General features: G+C 35.1%; 1 protein-coding gene across 3 annotated transcripts; it reads right to left on the bottom strand.

Moving 5' to 3' along the window:
- Positions 1-2,319: 2,319 nt before the first annotated feature.
- LOC127804601 (homeobox-leucine zipper protein REVOLUTA) lies at positions 2,320-17,020 on the bottom strand. Of its 3 annotated transcripts, none has more exons than XM_052341493.1 (18): positions 15,919-17,020; positions 15,479-15,638; positions 14,908-14,990; positions 14,698-14,788; positions 14,456-14,554; positions 14,219-14,332; positions 14,044-14,127; positions 13,455-13,610; positions 13,294-13,368; positions 13,086-13,192; positions 8,907-9,090; positions 8,259-8,441; positions 7,916-7,996; positions 7,644-7,811; positions 6,686-7,017; positions 5,622-5,727; positions 4,744-4,893; positions 2,320-2,711 (listed from the first exon to the last, which is right to left on the bottom strand). In XM_052341493.1, the coding sequence occupies exons 1-18, from the start codon at positions 16,149-16,151 to the stop codon at positions 2,559-2,561; spliced, it is 2,559 nt and encodes an 852-aa protein (XP_052197453.1). In that variant the 5' UTR covers positions 16,152-17,020; the 3' UTR covers positions 2,320-2,558. The 3 variants fall into 3 exon arrangements, with proteins under 3 accessions (XP_052197453.1, XP_052197438.1, XP_052197445.1); XM_052341478.1 differs by having other exon boundaries at positions 7,677-7,811; XM_052341485.1 differs by lacking the exons at positions 15,479-15,638; positions 15,919-17,020 and having other exon boundaries at positions 7,677-7,811; positions 14,890-14,990.
- Positions 17,021-22,318: the final 5,298 nt, after the last annotated feature.

Below are 22,318 nucleotides of genomic sequence, written 5' to 3'. Positions count from 1 at the left end.
CATAGCAGACTATTGCTGACACGGAAGAGCTTCTTCCAGCCTCTGCAAGCTTCGGTTGTGCTGCTCTCTCTGGGGTTTGGTTATTACTGACGACTGGTATTTTGGCTTTCTCTATTTAGTGGTTGCTCGTTATATTTTTTCAAAGTTTTTTGGCTTAGTCTAAAGTATAGTATGGAGACTCAGAACACCAATGCCTTCCATTGGGAGAATATTGACTCCTTGTTTGATAATTTGATATGAATAGCTAGAACACTCTTGTGTAGATGGTAAATAGCCAGATACATATTTTAGTCTCTGTATATTTTTTTTTTATTTAGGTATTCGATTTTATTAATTATATTCTTGAACTGTAATTGAAATAACAAAAAGTCTAAAAATGTAATTGACTTGAAATTGTAAATTGGTGAGTATAATTGAAATAACTAAAAGTTTGAATATTTAAATAAAAAAAACATGCAAATACATGAGTTAAAATATGTATTTTGCCTTGGAAAATTGTAGCAATTTGTAACCCACACTAAAGCTTCTTTCACCATCACTTGGTTGTATTTGTGCTTCTTTAATTATCACTTTATTTTATTTATCCACTATCCATCCCTGAGTTCTGAAGGGTGATACTCTGTTTTAATGGCATTGTTGAAAATTCCTCTTATAAGAGAAGAAAAATGGTCTCTAGCACAAAACAAAGATGGCCCGAAGCTCATCTGCATTTCAGAATATAAATGTTCTATAATTTCGGAGCTTAGATAAATAATAATAAATTCAAAATGAAACAAGCACAGAGGAAGCAGGCGGTTGTTTTACTGGGATGATTTGGGCACCAAAATAGCACGTGGATCCTTGTATTTGGAGCTACTTACCATTTTCTGTTAGCGCTATCATGAACTCCGTACACGTTACGGTTTGACGTTTGTGATGAACTCAAAGGGCGAGGAGGACTAATTAAAAGATTGTGCTGACCTTTTTCTACCTTTGCGACTTATTTTTATCATTTTATATAATTACAATCAACAGCTAATTAATAAAACTCTTCAGTATTACACGGATATTACATAAAGAAGTGGAACTGACAAAAAGAAATTGAAATATAAGGGGGCGTTTGTTAAAATGAACAAAATAAGGTGATATCAAGATAAGATTGAGATGCTTTCTAGACCAAAATATAGAATTATCAAGATAAGGCCGGGAAACATTTCAAGATTTCTATCAGACTGTTTGTTAAATTTTTTAGAATCCACTGATAATTGTATTTTTTCTTTCCATGTGTTTGTTAATACATATGATAAGCACCAAGATAAGGATTTTTTTTACCAAAATATCCCTATTATCAAATTTATAATTAAAATAGTATTTTATGATTAATATGAATTGTCAAAAAAATTAAGATTAAAATTAAAAATAATATTTTATTTTTCAAATTCATGTTCAAAAATAAATTTAAAAAAAGTTGAAAAGAGTTAAATAAAATATATATATATATAGAGAAATTTAAATTTTAAAAATCAATGAAATGAATAATGTCATTAAATTTTAAAAATTATCAAAACATATAATAATTTAAAAATATATTAAAAAATATTAATTATAAGAGTTAAATAAATAATTTTTTTTAATAAATTTAAATCTTTAAAATGTACTAAATGGCATTAATTATTTTACAAAGGGCAGATAAGTAAGCCAGATAAATTTATCCGATGGGAGAGGTCGGATAAATTTATCTTGAAAGAGGGAGATAAGAGGTCACGTGAGATCTTTTTCAGAAATGGTCAGATAAAATTAACAAATACTTTGGAAAGATCAAACATCCAGAATGCTTCTCATATCTAACATTTTTTCCCTCTTATCGTAGTTAACAAACACCCCCTAAGTGAACTAAATCTAAACTAGTTCCCATCTCTTGGGCTCGTGCGAGTAATGTTGATATGCCTACCCGCTTACCCAAACCCATAACAGCATATCATGGCTATTTGGTCCCTCATGGTTGCCAAAAATTGCAACTTAATTATTACTAATAGTTGTTTTATCTTCGAACATACATCATGGTCCGCAATGACACATCCAAATAGACGAGAGTTTATACTTGGTTGAGGTGCATCACGATTCATGTGAATGGCCATGGAATGGAACTGAATAAGAAAAACCGGCGTCATGATTCATTGGTCAAATAGCCTTGGCGTATACCTAACCTTTGAACCTGGCGCCCGTCGTACACAACACCGTGGGGGCAACCCTTGCAGGTCACCGTCCTATTCTTGGCGCGGGCAAGAATGAAAATCAACATCTTCCAGACTCGAGAACTAAGACCACGGGCCGACTGGATAAGAGGTCTAACTGAAACCCACTTCCGTTTTCATTTCATTTCCAAGTAAATTAACCAGTACATATCCATGAACAAAATTTACACCACACCATGAGATAACCCTTTTGACTGCAAACCTCAAGCTGGTACTACATAATTTTTACAGCAAAACTTAATTCCCCCTTTCTCTCCAAGCTTCCCCAAGCCACACACGGGGGAAGGGGCAGTGCCGGATAGAATAAATACATGTAATAGGGGCTCACACAAAGGACCAGTTAACAAATGAGAAGGCAAGGCAATGGACAGTGTTCTCGGAGGCAGCTGCACGGACTTTCCATGCGATAGCTTGTTCGTATGAAACATGACGCCCCATTATTGACATGCAGATTCCGGCTGGCAAGCAGGTGAACCCCTGCAATGAAAAAACAGAAGATTCGAACACCCAGACATGCCACAAAATACCCAATAATGAAATATTCGGCCTTGCCCACTGTTCTGTAAAGAAGTTTTTTCTATGTGGCCTATCTTTCAAAAGTTCAAATCACAGAGTTAGAAGATTAAAGATTGTGGAGCAGACAGCACCATATATCAGAAGAATTTAGACTGGGACACGCGATTAGTACAATTCAAAATGAAGTGCAGCAGATACACGTTTGCAACATTTTGATCATAAAGCAATTATAATGACTGTTTTGAGGGGCAGGAAGGAGAAAAAGATATAGTTCCAGTGGATATAATAGCTGCCCTTGGTCTTCTGAAGGGAGACTCGTACCATCTCTTGGTTGTAATTATTTTGCTTCTATAAAAAGCAAGATGCAGTATCCCAGGTACTTAAAAGTCATTCTTAACTTGGTTTTCTGAGTATTTACCTTAGGGGGCTTCAAATAGATAAAAGCCTCCAGAGAATTAACAGTTACTTCAATAACCATGCCAAGCTTAAGTACACTGTGACATGAATCTAATCTTAATTAGAAAATGTATGCATGCACTTACAAGCTTGTATATACACAACTCAATCGTAAAGTTTGGACATTTAGTCTCTTATTCTAGGTATGGGAGGTTTCTAATGAGAGATTCATGGCGAAAGTTGCATGTCTTTATGTCCTATTAGACAACAGATTTATATACTAATCTAAAATACTTGTATATATACACGTAACAATCAAAGGAGTTCTATGAAACCTTGTATTGCCTGAGGTGCTAGGCACTAAAAAAGTGTTCGCTTGACTAAAGCAGCAGCTCAATTTAAAAAGAATATCAATAAAAAATATAGTTAATATGAGAAAGATAATCAGACAATATAATATATAGCACGAACACAAAAAATATAAGTTACATAGTTTATATAAAATTATATAATATATAATATTAACATACAGACAATATCATATGAAGTTATAGGTTACACTGTTAAAGGCTTACAGTTGTAGCAAACATATATAGCTCTTTTGTTGCAAATATTAACTTGAGTATTGACTAAAAGTCTAGAACAAAATATATATCATAGCAATAAACAGTAACTGTCCAAGAAACAATTAGCAGATTCTGAAAAGTTAAAACATTAACTGAGAAACAGTGCAACAGTGACTAAAAAGGAACATCAACAGCACACAACACAAGGAGGACCCAGGTGCATCTGCTTTTCTTCTTTGTTTTTCATTTTGCTCTTCATTTTACTCTTCCTAATACATGGGTATGTACCTTTCACATTCCTTCTGCAGATGACTCTTCACTTTCCTTCAATTTTTTCTTTTGATTTTGATTTGCAGTGCTTGACACCTCAGTAGAGGTCCTTGACCTAGGCGGTGCATGAGTGAAGGAGCCTCGCCTAGCAGTAGGCAATGTGCTTCCCCGGCACCTTGCGTCTGAGTGCCTAGGTGAGCCAGGCACTCACTTTTGACAACACTGGTTGTAGTCTAGTGTGTTTCTGTACGGGGGCAAATTCTCTTTCTCAGCCTAGGTATCCATATAAAAGATAACTATTTGAACATTAGGTGGCCATGATTCCTGGTCAAGCCCCTCCTCTCCGTCCTTTTCTCTCTTGACAAGTATAACTACACCCCCCCCCCTAAATTAAGTACATCAGTTATGATGGTTCCTATGAAATATAATAGCATAACCTTCCATGCCAATGTACCAAGGCAATCAGATAAACCATAATCACAAGCTAGAATATACATCAAGGACATTTGATGGGTATAATGCAAAGAAGGAATATATCCTGTTTTTATCAAAAAGTTGGTATTTGATTAATTGCAAACAAGGAATACTCCACTAGGAAGCACCTGCAGCAGGAATTATATTGGCACAGTTAAACCCAAACTATAAGATATTTGTTTTCATTGAAAAATTGATACGGACAAAATGCATTTTTTTCCCTTTTAGTTTCTTCTTGCTAATAGTTGGAAAATGTGAACAAGGAATATTATTGCCATAGGAAGTACCTGCTGCATTATCTTGGTAAAGTCACAGAATAATGCCTTTTGCCCAGACTCATCAAATATCTTATCCAATGTGATATCTTGTAAAGCCACAAGAGTTGTTTCAAGCATGTCGAGCCCTGCCTGGTTTGCAAACATGAACACTGGCAACGACTGCAACAATTAAAAAGTACTTATTAAATATCTTGATTTCCAGCACCCTTCAAATAAACAAATTAGCCAAGAAATTCACAATCAAACAACAGCTTCAATGAACTGTGTCCAAAATTACAATTAACTTGGGGTATTACTCAATTTTACTTGATAACTATGCTTATTGTGTAGGTAAAAGATTACAAAACAATGGAACAAAATGCTATGTACAAAAAAACAAATAATTAATTTTCTGCAAAGCTGTTTAATTGCTTCATTGACTTTAAATTACAGATTCAATGCCATACTTAATATTGTGATACAAAAAGTAGTCCTTTTGTATAGTTAATCCTCTAGTGACATTGAAATGCAGAGAATTAATTCAAGCATTTTGCTTCTTTTTTCAAGTAATTTTGATGTCAAAAGGTGACAAGTTTTCTGCTACTTCTGTTTTTCTTACCTTTTATAAACATTCCATACCTAATTATCCAGAAAATAACTCTGTTCTTGTATTATGAATTTGTTCAATAACACATGGCACCCAGGAAAAACATGCATGACTACAGCACATACACATCACTTCAATTACTATCCATTAAGGTTACCAGATAAACATATCATTATCTTGCTGAGAAGAGAGGACATCATAAGTGATATGACAGCAAAGCAATATAATCAATATGCCTTGAGGTATAACTGAATATATAAAACATTTTATGGTAGGTAAAGAGGAGCTGATGGATCATTACCTTCAATGAGCAGCACAATATTGCATCAGGGTGATGCCAGAGATGTTTCAATATTGAGTCACCAGCCAGGGAATCAGATCTCAGTAGTTCCGTCCCTAAATGGTAACTGACAAGAAAAAGTAAATAGATTGGGGGTGGGAGGAGTCAGATTCCTTTTCAGAAACAAAAATGTACAGCAACTTATGTAGTCATAAAGTAACAGATTACTTGATATAATATGACGTCAGCATTACTTGCAGCAACTTAGTCAATAAAGCAAGATACAGGTGTTATTCCTCAATTTCATTTTTAGTACATTCCAAAGGAGCTAAAGAGGAAATAACATTGAAACTAAACACCCGGATTCACTTATTCTAAATTGGTTTCTTAAGGAACCATTGACAAGGAAGGAGCCACAGGACTGCTCCATCATGTTAGCTTATTTGCGAAATGCAATCACAACAGCTTCAACCATAAAAACATGAAATCCACAAAATAAAAGCAGCACTTGCCTATAGCTCTAAAAGTGGCCTTGGGCAGATCAGCTTTCTCGGAGGGATGGTCTTTTCCAGGATCAGAAGGGATTGCTCTAAGAAAGGACACTGCTCATGATGTTTGCAACTTGCAACATGATATGGATGAGTCTTAATGAAGTTTTGCTCATAATTCTAAGTCTTAAAGAAAGATGGTCCCTGCTCTTAAAAATTGGAGCATGAAGATTGTATAGAAATTCTATCTGTTGGGTTTGGTCAGCCACATTTTGATCAACCTCACATTGGTCTCTCTTTTTGATTGCAGTTTTACCAGCTTTATTTTGGTGGGGAAGGGTGGTATACAGTGGTTTGTGATTCTGAAGGCATTATGGTTTTGAGCCTCATTTCCTTTTCTAGTTTTGGGGTTTCTGCTGCTCTATTTGTGGTTTTGTTGGGATGTTTTTGGTAGAAGCTGCCTGTGGACCTTTTGGTGTTTTTCAGTCCCATGATGGAGTTAGTTTTGGTATCTTGGGTTTGCTCTGCTCTGTAATGGATCTCTTTTTAATTTCATTTGATAAAATTAAACCTTGTTTCAAAAAAAAAAAAACTTGCCTATAGCTCTGGCAGATCCAGTGTGCTAAAGTTAGTGCTTCTGGAGATCCGGGAGATAGCTTTGGCCCCACAGTAGGGCTAAATTCTGGAGATATAGCCATTGCAACTCTCTGCACGGAGGAAATAACACTGCGGAGATATTGGCGAGCCATTGAAGCAATATTGTCCTGTAGACCATTCTCAAACGGGAACTGAAAAGCAATAGTCAAAACTGATCTCGTGTTGCAACTTGAGGATGTATCGCCAGAAGTCTCATTTGTTGCTGGGGCCACTTCAAGGCTTGATGCCAGATCTAGGGTCCGATTTACAGCCATAGTATCCTGCATATCAGACTGGAAAACAAAAACATAATACTCCAGCTGGATTAAGATCAGTCAACAAGAACCTTCTAATGGTCTAAGCAAACAACAGTTTATATTTTTAAAATTGAATTCAGTATTTGAACATATTTCATAGTCAATCTGCTCATTCTGTTTGCAATATTGAGGAAAGGCCAGTAACGGACTAAAGTTTCCAGAATAAAAATAAAAACCAGCTTGGATTCACAGAATAAAAATATTACCTAGTTACAAGAATATATTGTCAAAATTTTTCTATTGTTCAGTACTCACTATAAGATATACCCTGTGAGGAATAGAACTCTGATGAGTCCTTATTATTGACCATAACCTGGATTATCATTTAAGTATAGTGTTCATATTCTGTTAGACAATTTACACAGATGCCTTAGAAAGGATATGTCAACAGATAAAGATGGTTGGAAGTCTAGAATTCATGTAGGCAACCCCATCCAGTGGGATCAAGGCTCATTACTAAATCAGGTACATCGATTAAATGGACTGTGTCAGCAAAATGAAAAGAGGTTAAATCAAAATGGTGATCAGTAATTACAATTACACTCAAGAAAAATGGTCTTGTTATCAGATACACCTAATCAAAAAGATGTCTAGTACATGACACATGGAGATCCAGGTGCAGAATGCAACTCAACTGATTTTGAATCCAATGGGATAATTCGAAACCCAGAGGGTAGCAGAGGGGCATCATCTGGAAACATTTCATCAATTGGAGCAAAAATAAGTTCAGAGCAGGCTCCCACAGCATTCTCATCGGTACCTCTACATATCTGCAACAAAACCAACTCTCTTGCAGGGTCAAGAATCCAATATTTCACTTTAAGTGATCGAGTTAATTCCCTTGGATAATCTAACAGGAAATGAAAGAGAGCACCTGCAGGAGATGAATGCCCCTCGACATAAAAGCATCTTCTTGGGTAAGAGAATGGCCTTCAAGACGGATTACCTCAAGCATCTGGATGTGGTAAAACATAGTATGAGTAAAAGAAAGTGGGGAGATGGAGCTTGTATCTTATTATGTGCAATATTCAGCAAGCATGAACAAAAAAGCGTTTGTTGGTTAATTTGTTTGCATAGGGAACTTAGATTTAACACAAAAAAAAAAAGGAACCAGGAAGAAAACAAGAGTCAAAGTTTCAACTGCTTTCACTAAAACAGATTGAAAAATATTGCTTCACATTAAATGGGTAAGAAAAACATTAAAATTGAAAACATACCTCTTCATGTTCAATTGTGTGACCAAGTGGCATGATGATTTGGCTCCCAGTAAACCTCATGGGCCTTGGATATGCAGATGTGCTAGTTTTTAGAGCCGCAGCCGAATAAGCATCAACATTGAAATCAGCCCACTCAGAGCGATGCTCTCTCAGAAAGAGCACCAGCACTGCAGGTGGAACATTCTGACAGCCAAAGCAATGCTTATAAGACAATGTTATAATAAGAATATGCTATTACTTATGAAGTGTCATCTGAAATTAACAACTGCAATCCAAGTCCACAAAAGGTGAACTGACGTGAACCAGATAGAAGATTGAAACCTGAAAGGTTATGAGGAAAAGAAGAACAAACATATATTTGCTAAACCTTTTGCAATTTAACACGTTAAGATGCTCAAACATAATCAGGACCTAAAGTTTGATGTACAGCTCCTGAAAATATAATTAGGACCTAAAGTTTGATGTACAGCTCCAGAAAATAAAATTGCCAACCTTGACAGAGACAGATATCAATCAATGGTTAATATACGCCAGATTTTTAATTAAGAACCATAGATTAAATTATGGCTATAAATGAGACCAAGTAACAGCCAAATAACAGAGGAACAGTATACTTATAATAATAGTTCAAATAATTTCACAACTCACTAGGAGAAGCATGGATGCCTTTGCGCAGAGAATGCCTCCAAGAAATGAAAGGGAATTAGAATGACTGGGACCAGCAACCAAATTTTTTGTTGAATTAACTGCAACTATAACATCTTCAGCACCGTCACCATTCATTATTGACCAGCCATCATCATTGAATCCATTAACAGCATCATTGAAGCTTCTGAAGGTAAGAGAATGGTAAACAGACAATAGTATTGAAATGTTAGCACCAAGTCAGTTTGTTCTAATAATCAGTTGGTCAACATACAAATATGATATTCAAGAACATGAGAAGAAATAAATAAAGATACAAGAACAATCACAAGCTTAATCCCACTAGGTCAGGTCTGCTACATGAAATATAGAGTTGAGATATTTAACTAGTTTTTAGTTTGTTCTTTGTCCTTGTTCTTGGTTCCGCATCAGAATGTTATTATGAATTCCATAAACTTGAAATAAAAGTGTAGGAAACTTTGAAAATCATCTAGGGCACATTAGTGATCCAAAATGCAATTTCCAAAACTCAAGGGAAACTTCTAACAATCTCTTCAGAAATCATTTGGAAACTTGATTTATTCACTCTTTTTATGTATTTTTCTTTAAATTTCAAATGAATATCATCATAATTTATTAAAGTTGCTCTAATATATTATAAATTTAGAATAAAAGCTGATAAAAGTTAGTAAAACAGAAAAGGTAAACCTAGTGCAGGAGACTCCTGCAATTTCTGTTTGCCCTATATTTTTTGGTTTGCATTTCCAACTTCACATGCCTATGCTGATTCCTAGTTTCACTTTTCTTCTTTTTTATTATGGTTACCATGATTGTGACATTTTAAAAGCCTCTATAGTTTTTTCCCTTTTTATAAAAAATAAAGCACCAAAAACGAAATATATTAACAATGGGAAAAAAAAGTTCAAAACAATCACACCAGATTAAGGTTTGTGACAGTGGTTGTTTGGAAAAAAGTTTAAAACAAGAAGCAAAATAAAAGTCATGAAGACACTAAAGTCTAAACAGAACTTCTATCCCTAAGAAATTCTGAAGGTTACCTAGAGCAGAGCATCCAAACCAGACTTTCTTAACCCAACAAGTGTTATATTTCTTCTTTTTTTTTTTTGCTAAACAAAAGAGTTATATTTCAGGGTAAGATGTTATATATTGAGATTTTAGTAAGACCCTAGATGTGGACTTCATAATTGAGATTGTCCTGAATTCATATGTGGTTAACCCAACTCAGAATATGATACAAAGATATAATTTTTGTAATAACTCCAGAACTCGGTGAGTTCAGCAAGGATATCTGACTTATCTTATCCTCTATAAATAGAGCCACATATTTGATTATTAGACTGTAGAGAGTGTGCAAATTAGCATGCAGGTTGTAGACTGGCAAATCTCTGTGAGATTGTGAATTTGAACGTATTGGCATTTTAGGGTTGAGAGTGAAATAGTTATCCCTTGTAAACCCATTATTCACTCAGTGAATTTATATTCCTCATTCGCCCATGGATGTGAGAACATTGTCAAACCACATTAAATCTGTATGTCTTTGATTTTGAGCTTTTGTGGGCATTACGAAATTTATTTGTTTGCTTTATTTCCCAACAAGTGGTAGCAGAGCTAGGCTATCAAAATCTGATATCTGAACCCCAATAATCAGAACTTGTTTCAGTACATATAATTTGTTCATTTTTCTGTTTTCAAGAAGACTTGTTTTCTGTTCATGCAAGGCAACCCATTCGTCAATTGAAAAAACAATTTGGTCCAACCTGATTTCAGCCCATCACTTGAGCTTGATGTTTGTGTTTGAAGGCCCAAAAGCAATTTGGGCCAACCGAAGCAGTAAGGAAATCTTCGTGAGAAGCAATTAACCTTAAAAAGGAGCTATCTGCCATTAAAGTTGAGAATTTCAATTTTGGGAGCAATTGCATATTTGGAGGGACCGCATCCATCATTGTTCTGGTCCAAATCAAATTTCACATGCCTTGGCACCCTCATTGTTGCAGTGCCAAAGCAAGATTGGGCCTTGGCTCAATCACTAATTGCAGCACCACTTGCCTCTCTTCATAGGGAATAAAACCAGTCAAGCCTCGTTGATTTTGCAATGTAATGGAAAAAACAAGGGTAGAAAAGCGGGAGCCAAAAGGCTGAAAAAAAAGGCCCACTACAACGCAGCAACTATTGGTGCCTCCTTGTCAATCATCTCTGTTATGATCAAAGAAATAACAAGAGACAACCGTTGTTGGTCTTCACATCAACTGAAGTGTTGCGAAGGAGGAGGACTTGTTCATTACCACAATGAAGCTGTTCATCACCAATGTGTGCAATCAGAGAGCCAATGGAGCTAGATTTTAATTGCCCATCACAAGTGGAATAGAAGGAGATTAGCTGAGGACACCATTGCTGCATCCCTGTCTACGCCAGGCCTGGCTGTTGTTCGCATATCCACCATTTGGAACAAGCCGCTATTGAAGAAGGCAGCCCTGACACCATTCGCTGTCGTTGTGACACTCCAATCAATTGAGTGGCAAGCCGAAGCCATGGCCACAGCTGTCATTGAGGAACCAAGAAAATATTGTTCTGTTTTAGATGGACCTACGGGGGACCCAATAGGAATAAGGGTGGAGTGAATTAGGTAACTTGACCCACTACGCAATGGAGAAGACACACTTAATTTTTTGAGTGTCCTGAAATAGCTGATAACCAGACCAATTGTTGAAGACCCAGGTTTAAGTTTTTTTATTCAGGTTGATAGGGCATTTCAATTTAGCTTCTAATTTGGGAATATTGGTTCAATTCGTGTGAACCATTGACTCATTTTGTCTGTCCATATTTGCATATGACCAAGATGAGTTTGATGATATCTAGATTTGATTTGAATGGGTATTGTTACCCAATGTGGCATTGTAGTCTGATAACTGAATCTATTAGATAGTTTGACATCGGGATTTAACCCAATGAGGCGGAGTCTTATGATTCTGTTTGAGCTATTGGCTATCTAAATCGATTTTGGATTGCTGTCCCAATTTGAGTTGTTAATCCAATTTAGATTTAACCCAATTCTGGTTTGAGCTATCAAGGTTTGACAATGTAAAGGTTGGTTTGATCTGACTCAGTTTGGTTGGAATTTTACTAGGTGCAACACCCTGGAGAAGGTGAAGATTTTGTCTTATTTCGCCACGTTTAAGGAATTCAAGCCAAAGTGGATAATTGTTGAAATTGTCTTGAACTCATATTTGGATAACCCAACTCAAAAGTATGATAAAGATAAGACCTTTGTGATCAATCTAGAACTCAGTTCAGCTAAGATATTTGACCTATCTTATTCTCTCTATAAATAGAACCGCATGTTTGATTATCAGACTGTGACAGGGAGGATAGATCATTGTGCAGTTAGACAGTAGCAAATATATGAGTTTTAGTGTATTGGGGTTGAGAGTGAGATAGTCTCCCTCTTTTATGAACCCATTACTCACACAGTGAAGTTATGCTCCTGCTTGACCCATGGACTTAGGAACACTGGTAAACCATGTTAAATTTGTGTCTGATTTTGATCCCATGTGGTTGTGAAAGAATTTATTTTTGTTTGTCTTGTTTCTCATCATATTTACAAGTAAAGATCTAGTAGTCTTTGACTTTGTAACCTTAGAATGTGAAAAGTAGAGTGAGGATCCAGACATCTGATAAACTTGGTCATATTAGAATACACTTGTCCTATCAACAAAACCTAATTCTTGCCTACTGCATGAACTTTTTTGGACAGTCAATATCTCATCAAGATTCTATGAACCATAGTTCAAGATCAAATTTAGACACATTCACTTCTAGGGCATTATTGATATTAATAAAAAATTTAAAGAGGACTTCCAAGTTGGCTACTTTATTCAACAAGAAAGACATATATCAGAGTTGAGACATGTTGCTATTGAGTTGCCAACTTATAGTTTGAGATGCCCTTTTCATCATGATCTTGGTGTAGCTATTAGAATCCAATATATGACACAGCCAATGACATGCACATGAATCCTTGATACTAAAAAGCTTGAAAAATCATGCAACCCAACAATCAACAACCTTTCTGATAAACTGGAAATAAACCAAAAGTACAAGCCAACTACTTCCTAAAAGGATTGCCACTGAGTAGGACAAAGGAAGTCATAAAATCAAAGCTACCTGCTCAATCTTTGGCTGAAAGTTCGTAGAATAGCTGGCTGCCGGCCCAGGCCATACACCACCTCCCCACTTGTCTCCTTAGCAATTTGTCGGGCATAGTACAACGCCTTCACAAGAAAACTGACAATTACTCTCATACAAGGTGTACCTTGAATTCATGCTCATTTAAAAAATAAAATAAAAGAAAGAGGTGTAGCATGGTACTCACTGCCATAGTCATTTTTTGTCCAACAACTTTTGAAGATTCATAAAGTGGCCGGAGCACCTCTGGCACACTCCAAGCCTATTAAGAAAAAATGTAAGATATACATATATCAATTGTAGCCAGGTAGCAAAGAATGAACAAGCTCTGAGCACAGAAAACAAAACCTCAAGATTCAGGTGATCCACTATATGAATAATTGACCCTCCGCCTTCACATGGCCGAATCAAATAGCCACTTGGAAGCATTTCAGCCCTCACAAACTGAGTAGCAGCAGCTGCACTTGGGCCAGCACCAGAACCCGACAGAGATCTCTCACAGACCTTGAAAATTTGATGATGGGAAAGAAAAATAATAAAAAAGTAAATTAACATCAACTTTCCCCTATGCATATGATAGCAATTTATATAATAATTAAAAGCCATCACCTTAGGATAACTACTGGAGTGAGAACAATCTCAGGCAAAAAAATATAAATATACAAATAAAAAAGAAACCATACCCCTAACCAGAACAAATCTGAGTTACTCAATATTGAGATACCTTTAAGTTTTAATATGTCAAAATCACAAAATAAATAAATAAATAAATGGTTGTTCCAAACTCCCATGACCTGGTAATTATTCTTTTAGCAGCTTCAACTACAAGATAGTTTAACGTTCATGCATGAAGTTGTGCAACTAAATGACCCAAACACATTAAAATTAATGCCACCAAGTACGCAGAACTTTAATCTATTTGACAAGATGTGCACACCACAAGACTGCCATTGTCTAAGCTTGTAGTGTATCTCAGAGTCCAGAAATCCCTTGCAGCGGCCAGCGTAGTTGGAGCAAACATCTGAAAGCAATTGCAGATTTATTTAATTATCTGACAACACAGAACATCCCATAAAAAAAGCAAGAGGAAACCTAAAATCACTATAATTCACCTGCGTGTATATAAGTTCAATTGTTCCTCCATTTCCAGCAGGAAACATCGTGAAAACTTCCAGGCTCCGACAGTCCCGAAGCCAAGATGGGCGATCCTTAAGTATCTCGGCAATCTGTTGAAAAAATTCAAAATAAGAATAGTGAAATGGAACATCTTGGATTAACCAGCTGATGTCAAAGATATAAACATGAGTGATATCAGAAACTGACATCACTATAAATTCGCTAAAACTTACCTTCGTAGGTTCTAAACTTACTAGACCGCAGACACGAGCTGCCACTCCACTACAACTACTACGTGAAATGGCAAAGATCCCAACCAAATCCGGACCAGGCTGGCAACAGAGAGAAAATATTGGTTTATAAATTCTATGGCTACATGGAAGGACCAAAGCATATTGTTGTCTATTACAGACTTAAAATGAATTAATAAATATTTAGCTAAAAACAATAGCTTAGTGCAACACAAATACAAAACCTTCATCCCAGGCATCTGGACCCAATCGACAGCAGTTCCCGTAGCCTTTGAAAGGAACTCTGACATGGTCTCCTCTGCAATGGAGAGGAGTCTGCCAAAAGCACCAAAACTAATACATAAGTAATAGCTCCAATGCCATAATGCAATTTAGAATTGAGATATATGTAATACAAAGATGGAAAGATAGTTCACATCAATACTGGAGATTACCCAGCAGGGTTATTAGCATCTCTTAGAGAATGAGGAGGGGTAACAGCTGACTCACAGCTTCCATCAGCTGTTGAAGCTGGTGCCTGGAGAACATAAACACGCCAAACCATAATAGTGCAACAAGAAAACTATTTTATTTTATTGCAGAGCAGTTGAATATAACTGGATTGCGAAGTCAAAATGGAATAACCATCAATTTTACCAAATATTAAAGCAGGCATTGAGCTACTATTTTTTGTCAGGTGATTAAAAATGGACATGCCCAGTATAAGACATAAAACAGACGTGATAAGCACGTAAAATGAAAGCATGAAAAAAAAAAAAAAAAAACACAAAGTATGCAAATCCCAGAAAATTAACGAATTCAGGTTGTTCAGAGCTTCTGCAATGACCTCACTGTCGCGGTCTCAATATCTGAATTCTTTATATTACCTCTATAATAATATAGTAAGGGTCGACTCAATGACCCTCTTGATAGCATATGCTCCCATGTTAAATTGACTACGAGAAATAGCAGATGATCCACAATATTGACAGTAGTATTATAAGTTATTAGGGAAACTTGACGTACACTTTGCACTTGCTGCCGCATGTAGCCATTTTCACAAACCAACTGTGACACCTGTTTCTGCAACCGATCATTTTCCTCCATCAGTAGCTTGTTCATCGCAGTGAGTTTTCTATTCACAGTCTGCAGCCGCGAAGACTCTTTACGTTGCTTCTCCCGACACCTGCTTGGGCAAAAGGAACGGGCGCTATCAGCCCCTAGGTGAAATTTACCCTCCCGACAACCATAAAATAAAAAATCAGAAACCATCCCAGAAACTCAGAACCTTAGTCAGATTCAATTACACGGAAAAAATGTTTATAGTTTATACATAGCCGAAATTGCTATCAAATCAATTAAATAAAGGCAAAGGTTTACGGTGACCGATTGAAGACACTAAGAAGGAAGGCACATGTCGAGAGGCAAACAAAAAGCCTAAGTAAACAAATTTACTCTTCCTTAACCTGCGATTCTGAAACCAGACTTTGATCTGCTTTGGGTCAATGTTGGATAAAATGGGATAATCGCGGATCAATTGCTGTCGACGCAGCGAGCTCGGCTTTGGACACTCGGCATAAACTCGTTCAAGAGCTTCAACCTGCTCGGCGGTGTACCGTACATATTTTCCCGCATCAAGATGCTTATTGATGCTAACACTGCTACTCTCTCTATGCTGCTGTGCCACTGCCATCGCCATTTTCGACTCTCAATTTCGAAACCACGGCAACTTGAAATCCAGAATAACCACGAGCAGTTTTGCCCAAACAACTAAGATAATTAGATTCTCCCGGGTAAAGCCCGATCCTCCTGTTGTCCGAAGGCTAAGCGGACGAGCTTAATTGCACCAGCAGATTCGTTGGATGAGGGCTACGAATTATTCAGTCCTATCTCACTAAAGAAAAGCCATTCAATATAGCAGCAAAAATAAAGAGAAATAAGTAATTTATTCTACGAAACGTCCCGTTTCTGTTTGATGCAGCTACGAACAATGCTCAAAGGAGCTCCGTTTAATTCCCCGGGCTCCAAATTCTCACTCATTATCCTTAAAACTCTACTCCTTTCGAGATAAAAAAAAAAAAAAAAGAACAAAGCGATTTCTCTTGTAAATTTCCAAAGCAACAATAAACTCTCTCCAACTCCGATTTCTAACCGAAGAGACAATCAGACTTGCTCCTCCCCAAACACGAGTCCCTAGAAGCCTAATATCTTCCCGATTTTACCAAGAACTGAACTAAAATCGAACGAGCAACGCCGACGTTGAAGAACACAAATCAAACAAGCGTTTCACATCTACGCATGCAAACAAATAACTCCGCCAAAGCTAGCTTGGGATAAAGAAAATGCAAACGATAGACAATCCATCGCATCGCATTAGCGAGCTCCTGAAAATCTGCGACGGAGAGCCGAGAGAGAATAAACCCTAGGCCTGTCTAGGCAGCCGGCAAACGACAAACGACGAGACAAGGTGGAGCGAAGAGAGAGAAAAGAAAGCCAATGAGAGAGAGAATGTGTGCGCGTTCTGAGAGGATGCTCGGAAATCGAAAATACCAGTACTGGTGCCGCTGTTGCTACTGATGAGCTGCCTCCTACATGTATTATTATTTAATTTGACCTCCATTAAATTACAAGCATCTGCCCTTCAAGTTTTGTTTTAATGCAATTGGTATCCTTACTTATGAAGTATAAATTACTGTAAAATTGTTGAATTTTGGGTTTAATTTTAATTTAATAATTTTTTTATTTTCTAAATTCGTATTTGAGTTTAATTTTATAATAATACTGTAATTTTTTGTTTAATCAGAAATAATTATGATATGGATGGATGGTAACTTAAAAACTAAACTACTACTTCATGTATATATATACATATATAAATCAAATAAATATATTGAAAAAAAACAAACACACAATTTAGTGTGATTTACAGGTTGAAAACTTGTTTAATTTTTTAAAATATCTTTTAAACTCAGGGTAACAACTGTAATTTTTCAAAATGAAATGGCAACAAATCAGGGGGGGTAGGTTCGGGTATTTGATCTTTGGTTTAAAAATAGAATAATGCTGGTATTCATATATAAACAATCCAATCTTGAATGCAAAGTGGCTGTTTGGTACCTGGCTTTAAGGGTGAAATTATAAATCCAAAACAAAAACGAAAAGCAGATTGGGATAGGGAGATTGATTTGATTAGACATCGCACCAACGCCATATGAATTAGATTAGATTGGATTAGATTCAGGAGTTTGAGTTGAGCAGTGAGCCAAACAGCACCTACAAGGCTACCTGTGCCCTACCCAGTGCCACCCCCCAAGACCACCTCCCCCTCTCCTCCTCCTATCTTTTGTCCTTCTGTTTTACTTTTTCTTAATTTTTCAATAAAACTTCTAATTTTATTTAACTTTGAACCATCCACTAATAAATAAATTTATTAAATGAATTTTAGTTTGTATTTATGGCGGCTACACTTAAATCCTTTCCCCCCTGCCCACTTCTGAATTCTTCCCAGTCACCCTTTGTCAAATAGAGATTGAAAAGAATAATTTAATTTCAAACTAAAATTATAATAATAATAAACTTTGTAGCATGACGTATTTGTGAAAATCCTATAATTATATAAATTAAGTTAAAATAATGTAAATTTAGATTTGGGGTCAAATATTTTAATTTTTTAAAATAAAATATAAAAAATACTTGCCAGCTAAAAAAAAAAAAACATTGAATTCCAGGTTAGGTTAGATAAATGGAAACCTAGGATTCAACCCAATAGTTTTTTCTATCTATCGCCACTTTCAACTGTGTCCCTTTCACAGGAAAGAGTCAGATAAAACCACGTGAATTATTGCGAAAGAAATGGAAAGCAACTCAGAAATTGACTTTTGAACATTGAAAACCCCTCCATACTTATATATCACATTAACATTATTATTATTATTATTATTATTATCATTGTGAGTGCATTTTGATTAGACATAATGTTGCCCCCTTAATCCCCCTCCCCTTAACCGAGCATGATACACATGGAGTCATACCATGCATATTGTCATTTGTGTAACAATAATTATATTATTAAAATTGTTCAAGAATCATAAATATTAAAAATGTATTGGTGGGCAACCGAGTGTTATTTTAGACAAGAGATGATTATATGAATGTAATTAAGAGTTGTTTATGTGTTTTATACGAGGTATTATTTATTAATGTAATTCGTATCGTTTTATTTTAAAAAATATAATAAGTTATAATATGTTAAAGATATGTCATAATTTTTAGATTAAAAAAATGTGTGATTTTAGAAAAAAGAGATGTTTTGGATAAAAAGAAAGATACAAGTGTGTTTTGAATCAAATGTTGCCTTTTGGATCAAGGGATACGATGTAGATCAAAAGGTGTGTCTCTTGGATAAGGGGTGGGTGCCCTTTAGAATTGAATTGAAGGTGCCTCTTGTTGGTCATGCCCCACTCAATTTCTATAAAGGGTAGCCCTTCATTTGGGTGCTTCTTGGTCATGGTCTCTCATATTTCCTTTTATAGAGTTTTGTATTATTAAGTGAATTGATGAATATAAGGGCATTAACAAGGGATAAAGTGTTTTAAAGCTTTATTTTTATTATTTATTAGAGGTCAATTTATAACAAAAAAGACTTTATGGTGTCATCTATCTATAATAAAGTTTTTAGTTCAAAATGTACTATGTGTTTAGGGATTTTTGTGAGTTTTTCACAAATAATATTATATCGGTCTAATATACATGATAGGTCTAATACACATGACAGGCTCGATCTCAATAATTACAAAATATGGTTTGATTCATGAAATGCAAAATGTTAAGATTTAGTATCTCAACTATATTTTTTTTTAGTTTTAAGTTCTTATTATGACTAAAAGTAATTATGATCGTTATCAACGTCACATATGATATCTCATTACATAAAAAATGTCATGTCAACAAAACACATCGATTAGGCCTAATATATAAATATAATATTTGATCACTTAACAATTAAAAAGTTTGACATTTGGTATTTCATTTGAAAAGAAAGACAAAAATTGATTTAAAAAATAATTAAAAATAACTACAAATTTAATGAAAAATATTTTTAAATATTCAAAAGACTGTACATAAATTTCATAAAATACCTAAAATTTTCATAGAAAATACCTAAAAATAATCCAAAAGGACATAAATTTAGTAAAAAAGCCTTAAAATATTAAAAAATGATTTTAATTTCATACAAGACTTAAAAATAATTAAACATAAATTCATAAATTTTAACAAAAATACAAAAAATATGTAAATGGAATTTAGGTATTTTATGATTATTTTTAGGTATTTTTTGTGAAATTTTTAGGGTTTTTTTTTTATGAAATTTAGGATTTTTTTAATCAAATATATATTTTTTCCATATCAAGAATCAAATGTCATATTTATATATTAAGCACAGTATAATATTTCTTATTGACGTGATTTTTTTTTATATGATGTGTCATCCTACGCAGAATAGATAAAAATTTCGTTTATTTTCAATTATAGTAATATATTTAAAATAATAATTTTTAATAATTAAAATATTGAATTTTGACATTTTATATTTCAAACACCAAATGCTAAATATATTTTTTAATTATTGAAAGACTACTGTATATATTAAAGCTTATTATATCATATGGTAAAAAATTAGTTATTTCTTGTCAAAGATATTAATTCACTTTAGTCAGAAAAATATAGACATTATATGCACAATTTTATATTAAACTAATCATATTGGGATTGAGAAATAGCTTACTATTTTTGAACCTGAACTCTTCCTTCATCTTGCAATATGGAATTGTCTTTTCCTAACATGTAAAGGGCTCTAATTAATAAAATTAAAATTTTACATGCATTGTGTTTATATATATATAATCTCCAACTTCTTAAAACAAGGACAAAGAGAAAAAGAAAAAAAGAATAAAGAATAGGGGAAGTAAACCAACAATCTACATGGAAGGTATGGCAGCAAATACACCGAGGAGTCCATGAATCACATGTACCCAATGCTCCCAAAAGTCCAAAATATGGAGTAAAATCAATGGGATACAATGACCCCCCACAAAGTCAAAATGGGCATATATGTCCTATCTATTCTTCTTTAAACTTTATGTGATGGGTTGATTAAACATCCTTCCAATTTGTCCCCCCTCCCCCTCTCTCTCTCTCTCTCTCTCCCTGCGACTTGTTTTCTCTTTTGTTTGCTTGCTTTTGAGAGAGAGAGAGAGAGAGAGAGAGAGAGAGGGGTTAATGGGTGGAGGGTTCCCATCTGCTTTTGCTTTGAGCCACTGCTTTTGTCATAGGGAAGGAATAAATGGCAGTGCTTCCTTAGCCTCATTTGGGCCCCCATTTCAGTCCTGTCCCAGGGCCCACCTGTCTGGGCCGGATCAGCAAATCCCCAATCTCCATCTTCCCTCATAAAAAGAAAAAAGATATATTGCGTAAATCAACAGAATGATGACGTGTACACTGCCCATCCTTTCATTTGTATTCAGAAAAAAAGTTTAGAAAAGTAGGGAGGATTTTCAATTTGAGTTGAGATTTAATAAATTTTAATATTTAAAATTCATTATATTAATTAAAAGGTAACTTCTAATCTATCACAAGAGTGAGTTTAAAAACTCAATTGAATTTCCAATTATTTATTATCCTTTATCTTAAGGATTATTATTGTTGTTGAAGTGTGAGGCTGACCCCACCAACCACCTCAGCCCACTTCCACTTGAATCTCTCTCCTCTCCAACTTTGCTTTGATTGTTTGGCACATAATTGTATTTCTTTTGCTACTCTTTTTTATTATTATTATTATTCATTTCGCTAAGGGCTAGGCCTAGGCCTAGGAGGCCATTGTCATTGTTCTTTTCACCATAAAGATTAAACTCCGATGTGGATAAACATGGCAGTTCTGAATCTTTGGTAGTTGGGGTATTGCTGAAGCAAGAAATGGAATAAAGTGAAAATGGTCTTTGTTCTTCCTGTTCAATGATTTATAACTACTTGATGTAATGCCACCATGCACAATAAAGATGAGATTCTAAGCTCGTTAGGCCTATTTCTGGTGCTTCAAGCCCCAAGACCCCTACCAATGTCTACCCAGAAATGTTAATGATTTTAAGCGGGTTTTTTCAAATACATACTCAAAAAAATTATTTAATTTTGTAATCATATTGATATAAACTTGTTTAGAGGCAAGCGTAGGTTAAATGACGATTTAACACTTAAAAGTTAAACTAAATTGAATTGTTTGATTAGCAACATGGAACAAATATGACTGAACATATTATATACTTTTTTAAAGGATAATTCATTCGCTCTCTCCCACTTATTGTTAAAGAAAGTAAACTTGCTTGTGATATTCGCTTCTTAACCTTTCATCAAATGAAACGGGATAGTCAATTCTCACTTACATTTTTCGTGGGGTTAACTTGATAAGAATAGAATTCTTTCAAATCACAATTTGACAAAAAGCTATCCTATTTGTCCCATTCTTGCTCCTCCTTTTAAATGCTCAAGAAGGATTCCCCTCACAAATTGATTATTGAGCATTTGAAAGCTACCTTTTTCTTGCGTTCCTGTTCTTACCCTTAAGAGAAGGAAGTACATAGAGTCCATTCAATGCATTCATAAATAATAATGCGGTTAGGTAACAACATTAATCAAGGGTGAGAAAAGAAATGTACCCTTCTCCAGAATTTGGATTAGAATTGTGTGGCACAGCCCAGTACCTGAGGATGAGCTTGGCTACACCTTTAAATGCAAATTTCTATACAAACTTAATCGAGTTTGTCATTGCATGCCTCACCTATTTATGATGATCATAATAACAAAAAATATAAA

This window comes from Diospyros lotus, chromosome 1 (assembly GCF_014633365.1).
Source record: "Diospyros lotus cultivar Yz01 chromosome 1, ASM1463336v1, whole genome shotgun sequence".
Taxonomy (NCBI): Eukaryota; Viridiplantae; Streptophyta; class Magnoliopsida; order Ericales; family Ebenaceae; genus Diospyros; species Diospyros lotus.
Note: the sequence above shows the minus strand (reverse complement) of the source record. Positions and strands in the feature narration are given on the sequence as shown.

Excerpts from the sequence above, each read along its gene's own strand:
- LOC127804601 (XM_052341493.1), bottom strand. The coding sequence starts at position 16,151 with ATGGCGATGGCAGTGGCACAGCAGCATAGAGAGAGTAGCAGTGTTAGC. Across the intron at positions 13,611-14,043 it reads TAGACAATGGCAGTCTTGTG|GTCTGTGAGAGATCTCTGTC; the intron begins GTGTGCACATCT and ends CAAATTTTCAAG. Across the intron at positions 7,018-7,643 it reads CTGCACCTGGATCTCCATGT|TCTGATATGCAGGATACTAT; the intron begins GTCATGTACTAG and ends TTTGTTTTCCAG.